At 35.9% G+C, this 7,401-nt stretch overlaps 1 protein-coding gene across 1 annotated transcript; it reads left to right on the forward strand.

Moving 5' to 3' along the window:
- Positions 1-1,767: 1,767 nt before the first annotated feature.
- LOC101894709 (sodium channel protein Nach) lies at positions 1,768-7,129 on the forward strand. The gene is made up of 8 exons (XM_005184187.3): positions 1,768-1,968; positions 2,501-2,627; positions 2,682-2,966; positions 3,030-3,117; positions 5,379-5,464; positions 5,535-5,903; positions 6,569-6,672; positions 6,904-7,129. The coding sequence occupies exons 1-8, from the start codon at positions 1,803-1,805 to the stop codon at positions 7,041-7,043; spliced, it is 1,365 nt and encodes a 454-aa protein (XP_005184244.2). The 5' UTR covers positions 1,768-1,802; the 3' UTR covers positions 7,044-7,129.
- The last annotated feature ends 272 nt before the right edge of the window (positions 7,130-7,401 follow it).

The following is a 7,401-nucleotide window of genomic DNA, read 5'->3' on the forward strand; positions in this document are numbered from 1 at the left end:
TACACGCAGACATAGATTTGTCTTTATAGGTCCACAATAACGTATATCCCCCCATATATCGGCACTTTCCTATATTAGATATTTTAAAGATTTTAAAAGAATTTTTATTGGATTTTATTTTTTTGAAAATTTTCTAATTCGTTCCAAATGGTGGAGGGTATTCAAAGTTCGGCCCGGCCGAACTTACTGCTTTTTTACTTGTTTAATAATAATATTTATCCCGTATCTGATCTGATTTTTTTATAACCGTTGAATTAAAACACAAGTAAAAAAATATCGGTCGGTTTTGCCGACAGATACATACCCTCAGCCAATGTTAGCTTATTTAAAAATATTTTGACTTCTGTTATGAATTTTCAAACTCTTGATCCTCTATGGAGTGGGTTTTCTTATTTCCTATGTGGACCAGGTAGCAAAAAAAAATAGTTCGATCTCTACCATCTTTATAACAGATCTTGTGTTGATGAAAATATTGAGATGTATAATGTCTGGAATGGAATCGGATGTTGATTTTGCTTTTTATGAGCTTCATGGATATTCAAAAATTTGAGCGTTTGTGGGGGAAGTACCAGAAGGAGCGGACGGATATTGTCAATTTTCGCACCAGACTTAGCACTGACACAAATATTAGGATATGCAAAGTTGGAGCAAAATCGGATTATCGTTTTTCTTTTTGTGTAAAAAATATGTATTTTTTGAAAATTTGGATAATTTCCATCTTAACACCTGTGAAATTTGAAGACAATCGGAATCTTACATCACATTTAATGAGAGTTGTAATTATTAAAAATGTTGACGATTTGTGGGGGAGGTACTTGATGGAGTGAACCGTTATTGTCCATTTTCAGACCTGACCTAGCGCGTACGCAAATATTAGAATGTGCAAAGTTGGAGCAAAATCGGATTATCCTTTCACTTTCTGTGCAAAAAATATGTTTTTTTTGAAAATTTCAACCTTTTGTGGGGGAGGTACCAGAAGAAGTGGACCGATATTGCCCATCTCCGAACTCGATGTAAGTATTACGATGTACCAAGTTTGGACCAAATCAGATACTCCCATCGAGAGTTATCGTGCGCACCAACCAGACAGACAGACAGACGGACGGACGGACATCGCTAGATCGACTCCAAATGTTCTGAAACGGATTTGGTCCAAAGAGACCTTTACTTCGACCAGGCACGTTTTGACCGTATCAAATGATATATACCCTCTGTAGCCATATGGCTAAGGTTATAAAAATAGGGAATAGAAGAACTATAATCATGATTTTTTTAAGAATGCTTTTCAGGTCCTAACATATATAGAAAGTTTAACGAGATTTAAACTAAGGATGTTTTTTGTTCCATTCATCGACTAATATTTAGAAAATTAGTTTAGTATAAATTCGAAGCAAATTTCTTTTTTTATTTGCAAATCTTTCACATTTTTTTTTTATTAGAAATAATATAATTTTTGGTACTTTTTTGGAGGCACAATATGATACTCTACTGCCACAATTGTATACAAAGACTAAAATGTATTTTGCTTATTCTGTTACGTTGTACATTTATCCTCATTTAATATCTGTGAATTGTTCGACGTGAGAATGGTAACAAATGTTGCCAAACATTTTCACAGATAAGCGATCTCTAAGAGGATAATTACATCTGTCGCACGACATGGCCCGCAGCTTAACAAACAATTGACTGTAATTAATCTACGAAAATCTCCAAATTGCCAGAGGTGAAATCGAAAGCAATCACCTCGAAAAATAAACAGTTCTTATTCGGTCATTTAAAGTAAAAGGTATCCTGAAGTGAAAATGATGCGTCTACGTGATGTGGCTAAGGAATATTTGGAAAATTCCACACTGCATGGAGCACGTTTCATTGTCGACAAGGAATTAACCTGGATGGAAAAGTTGTTTTGGGCCGTGTGTTTGGTGGCCTCGTGGTTTGCATCGTGGAAGTTGATTAAAGTGTCGTTGGGTAAGGATACGATTTTTTGAGCTATGGATTTTCGAGAATATTTTTCGACCTATAATTGCAAATTTTTTGAAGAACACTTTTTAGGGACAGAATTTTTTTCCAGAATATTTTTTGGGACTAACTGCGGTATAATTATAGAGTTTTTAAATAAAAATATTTTTTAAGGACAATGGGATCAACAATTTTTCAGAGATTTTAATTATCGTAGATTTTTTTCTGAATTTAAAGAATATATTTTCAAGGAGCTATAGTCGCGGATTTTAAAAGAATATTTTGGTAAAGTCATGTAAATAATATTTTTCAGCGATTTTGAGAGGTATAAGGTGGATTTTTACTAATATTTTTGAAGAACTTTTATGTAACCTTTCTGGGGAATTTTTAGAGCTTCCATTATTTATTTATCTTGTGTATCATTGTAGATTTTGTTCTAAATATTTTAACACAATTCAATATTCAACTCGACCTTCACATTTTTTTCCAAGAACTATGGTTTCTAAAATTATTTTCTTTCGGTATATTTTACCAATTCCAGATGCCTTCGAAAACAATGCCATTAGTTTTGGTGTCGAATCCAGTTATCGGGATTGGGAAACCAACTTCCCGGCCATTGTGGTGTGTGAATCCAAGAATATGGATCGTATACAAGAGGTTGCGGAACAGTAAGTCACATTCCTAATAACATTATTGAAAATTAAAAAAAAAAGATCTCCTAGACTCTGGGGCGCCGATCATGATTTCACCCTGGAAGAAGTTCTCAGTGAAATTGCATTCTTTCGTGGCGAATCCTATCACACGGTGCATGAATGTGGTGGCGAAGAGCCTTCAGAGAATTGTTTCTACAGTAATTTCTCGTACTATGCTCAGTTGGTGCGCAGCAGCTGTGAGAGTACCATCAAGAATTGTATGTGGAACAATAAACCATTTCAGTGTTGTAAATTTTTCCATCGCATGGAAACGGAGTTGGGTTTGTGCTATGCCATTAACTCGCTGCAGGCGGGGTAAGACAGAATTTCCGAACTTTTTTTTAAGAAAGATGAATTCAAAATTATATTTTTTTGTAGGAACAATGAAGGACCTAAGCTGAATATGTGGTCAAATCGCTATACTGGACCGGGAAATTTGAAGTTGGATATTCACACAGAAGCTGTGGTAAGTGTGGCATTATTTGGTATACACAGCCTTAGGGCTAGAGGAGGGTATATATTATTTGATAGGGTCAAAATGTGACAATACGCAATAACGGCTTAGACTCTTTCGGGTGCGAAAATATCGTTTCATTCTTTTGGGTAAGCCCTTTACTCGGCATATACTAAAAAAAGAATTGCAAAAAACGTGCAGCCACTTTAGAGGTTCATCGAGAAGCCATAAATGGGCTTTCTGTGTAAAGAATATCTTTAGGTCATAAATTTTTTGAATATATGATCCGTGAGATATCTGGAAAATGGAAAACATTTTAGAGGTCTTCTGAAATGGTGTGCCTTTTATCCCTGCTAAAAACCTTTTGGGAAGTATTTTATCCTTTAAAGAACCTTGAACCACATTCTATGCATGGAGGTTAATTGAGAGGCCTCTTAACTACGGAAGATTCTTGAAAAACATTTTTTTTTATAAAATTCATTTGAGGGAACCTTTATACAGGGTAAGACAAAAAACTGGAAAAAAGTCAAAGGCCATAATTTTTAATTTTTTTTTTTAATTTGATTGAATGAAAGCAAAAAATGTCGGAAATAACATCAAATTTTAGAATAAGTATAGATTTGTTCGAATTGGTTACCCTTGGCACGAATTATTGCCCTCAAACGGCCAATGAAACCGTCACACGCTGTTCGAATGCTGCTCTGCTGTATTTTGGCGCATTCCCGACGAAGCTTTTGCTTGAGGTGATCGACACTTTGGTATTTTTTATTGCCAACCTTGCTTTCCAAAATACTCCAGACACAATAGTCCAAGGGATTGGTATCCGGAGATTTTGGTGGCCATTGTGCGCTGGGAATGAAACGAGGAACCTCATTGTGTAACCATTCTTGGGTGGCGCGTGCTGAGTGCGATGGTGCTGAGTGCTGTTGGAATGCCCAAGGTCTGCGGCCAAAATGTTTGCGTGCCCAATGCTTTAAAAACCCTCCAGAATATTTTCGCGATAATATTCGGCATTATTATTAGCGGAGACACCGAATGTTTTCTCATCGGAGAAAACCAAATTCGGCAGTTCATCACTTTCGGCCAAGCGAAGCAACTCTTTAGCTCTTTTGAGTCTATTTTCTTTCAGATGCGGTGTAAGTTCTTGCACTTTTTGGAATTTCAATTTCTTTATCCCGAGCTCATTTTTAAATATTTGCCGAATGGAATATTGCGATATGTTCAGCTTCCGAGCCATGTTTCGGCCCCTGCGACGTGGTTTTCGATCAAGTCGCTTCTTTACTTTTCGAACCATTTCTGCTGATGTTGCTGTTTTCTTCCTTGAACTTCCTTCACGTCGGGCTACCCTACTACTGTAATTTGGAAACTATACGAAGACGTGGACCTGCTTACGAATTTTTTTGTCATGGGCTGTAGTAACGGTTCCGAACTTTATATACGAAATTTGAAATAATTCCGGTGAATAATGTCGCAGGAATTGTGAAAATACCAAATATCTGGGGGTACCGTTATATGGGCGCTATACTAAAACGTGGACCTATTTAGACAATTCTCTTCTAAGGGGTGAAGTACTCAAAAGGAACTCCTTGTGTGGATTTTAAGACAATTCCATTGAAAAACTTTGATCAAATCATAAAAATACCGAATTTTGGGAGGTACCTTTATATATGGGGCCATACTATATCGTGGACCTATATGGATAATTCTCTTCCAGGGGATAAAGTACTCACAAGGAATTCCCTGTGTAGAATTTCAGACAATTCCATTGAAAAATGTGGGAAAAATCATCAAAATACCGAATATCGGGGGGGTACCATTATATGGGGGCTATACGAAATCGTGAACCGATATAGCCCATTTTCGAACTTGACCTACCTGTAGACAAAATACAGATCTGTGCAAAATTTTAGCTTCTTATCTTAATTCGTTTTGACTTTAGCGTGATTATAACAGACGAACAGAAGGACGTACGGGCCTACAGGGTTAAATCGTCTTAAAATTTTACGCTGATCGAGAATATATATACTTTTTTGGGTCTAAAATTATTATTTCGATAAGATACAAACGGAACGACGAACTTAATATACCCTCCATACTGTATATGGAGGGTATAAAAATCGACATTTATATCAACAAAAATATAATTTTCATTCACGATTTTTTTAAACTCCTACTGATTGGGGTTGTCAGGACAATTTCATCCTCTTTAACTTCAATAGATTCCTCTCTTCTAGACAATGTATGTATTGTAAATTGTTTCTCTCTCCTTTGAGGTTTTCATTTTGGGCGAAGAGGAAGTTCCCACATTGGTCACCCCAAAGACTGACTATCTCATTGTGAGTCCCTATATATCCTTTGTGTAAGTTCTCCATATAATTTTATAAAAAAATTTTATTTTACTCATGTATACACCCCTGTTCCTTTTCTAGTCGCCACATTGCCAAGCATGACATTCAGAATGACGAAGAAATTCGCGACACGAAAATATCGCAACGCAATTGTCGCTTCAACGATGAGAATAATTTGGATGTGCATCGCTACTACAGTTACAGTGCGTGTACGGTGCAGTGTCGGAAGGATAGACAGTTGGAATTGTGCAACTGCTCCAGTCACTTGGCCCCCAATACACCCAGTCATCAGATGTGCAACATGGATGGTTTGGAGTGTTTGAATCGCAACTATGAAGATTTATCGGTGATTATTGCCAAATGGTCGAAGAGTCGTCGTGGTTTGGTCTGTGATTGTTTGCCCTCGTGCACGGAGGTGGATATTACAACGGCGGTGGATAGCAAAGATAAGTAAGAGGTGTTTTTTTATGTTTTCTTTTCATACCCTCCACCATACTATGGAGGGTATATTAATTTTGTCATTCCGTTTGTAACTCCTCGAAATACTCATGTCAGACCCAATAAAGTATATATATTCTTGATCAGCGTAAAATTCTAAGACGATTTAGCCATGTCCGTCTGTCTGTCTATGTGTCTGTCTGTCCGTCTGTCTGTTGTAATCGCGCTTTCTTTCGAACAAATTGAGATAGAAGGCTAAAATTTTGCACACATGTATATTTTGCCAGTAGGCAGGTTAAGTTCGTAAATGGGCCATGTAGGTCCAAGTTATCATATAGCGCCCATAAAACGGTACCTCCCGATATTCGATATTTTGATGATTTTAGCGACATTATTCGCCGAAATTATTTCAAAGTTGGCATTTGAAGTTCGTAATGGATATTACAGCCTAAGACAGAAAATTATCTGTGCAGGTCCACGCATTTGTATAGCCCCCATATAACGGTACCCCCGATATTTAGTATTTTGATGATTTTAGCGACATTATTTATCGGAATTGTTTGATTATAGGTGTGCGTATGAGGAATATATTAGATATCTTTTTATGTTACTCATACGACACCAATGATTTGGTTTTTATCTTGCTTGTTTTGCTGATTTACATTTTCTTCTTTTAGTATTTACAGTCAAATCCCATATTCCAAGGTGGAAATAGCTCTGGTGGAATTGCCAACGGAACGTTATAAACGAAATTTGGTCAGAGGAAAATTGGATTTGGTTGGTAAGAATCACGAAAACTTTTAATGAAATGGTATACAATAGAATTTCAACTATTTCTAATAATCGATAATATAGTAAATGCGGATAAAAATACCATTCCAGCTAAAAATTTTAAATTTTAGATTTTTGCTTTTTTTTATTCGACGAAAAAAATATAAAATTTTTGAGTTTTGTCTTGATAAGGCGAAGATCTAATATTTATGGTTTAATTTTTGTCTTTTACTTATTTTAGTATCAATTGGTGGAACTACTGGTTTGTTTGTGGGAGCCAGCCTCTTGAGTTTTGTGGAGATTTTGTATTATGCCACTATACGTCCTTATGGCAGCATGATGGCGAAGAAGCGTCAATTACGTCAGCAAAGGCAGCAGTAATTCAAGTGGAACATTTATTAAGTTTAACGAAAAAAATTGGTTGGCCGCACGATGAAGATAATCAAAACTGTCAACAACTTTCATGTTATAAACATTTCTAAAAAAAAAATAAGTGATCAAATAAAACATTGCATGATTAAACTGAGACAAATATTAAACATTAAAATATCAGGCTTAAATATGATTTTAATTTTTTGAGCATCATTGATTGTTTAAGATAATGACCCCAAGATTATTGAAAATACAATAGAAAACTCAAATAGATATAATAGAATCTCTATGTTTCCAATAACAACGGGAAGACCTCAGGATCTTCTATGGAAAATGGAAGAAGTTCTCATGAAAATAAAAATACACA

This window comes from Musca domestica, unplaced genomic scaffold (assembly GCF_030504385.1).
Source record: "Musca domestica strain aabys unplaced genomic scaffold, Musca_domestica.polishedcontigs.V.1.1 72, whole genome shotgun sequence".
NCBI lineage: Eukaryota > Metazoa > Arthropoda > Insecta > Diptera > Muscidae > Musca > Musca domestica.

Excerpts from the sequence above, each read along its gene's own strand:
- LOC101894709 (XM_005184187.3), top strand. The coding sequence starts at position 1,803 with ATGATGCGTCTACGTGATGTGGCTAAGGAATATTTGGAAAATTCCACA. Across the intron at positions 2,967-3,029 it reads ATTAACTCGCTGCAGGCGGG|GAACAATGAAGGACCTAAGC; the intron begins GTAAGACAGAAT and ends ATTTTTTTGTAG. Across the intron at positions 5,465-5,534 it reads AGTCCCTATATATCCTTTGT|TCGCCACATTGCCAAGCATG; the intron begins GTAAGTTCTCCA and ends TTCCTTTTCTAG.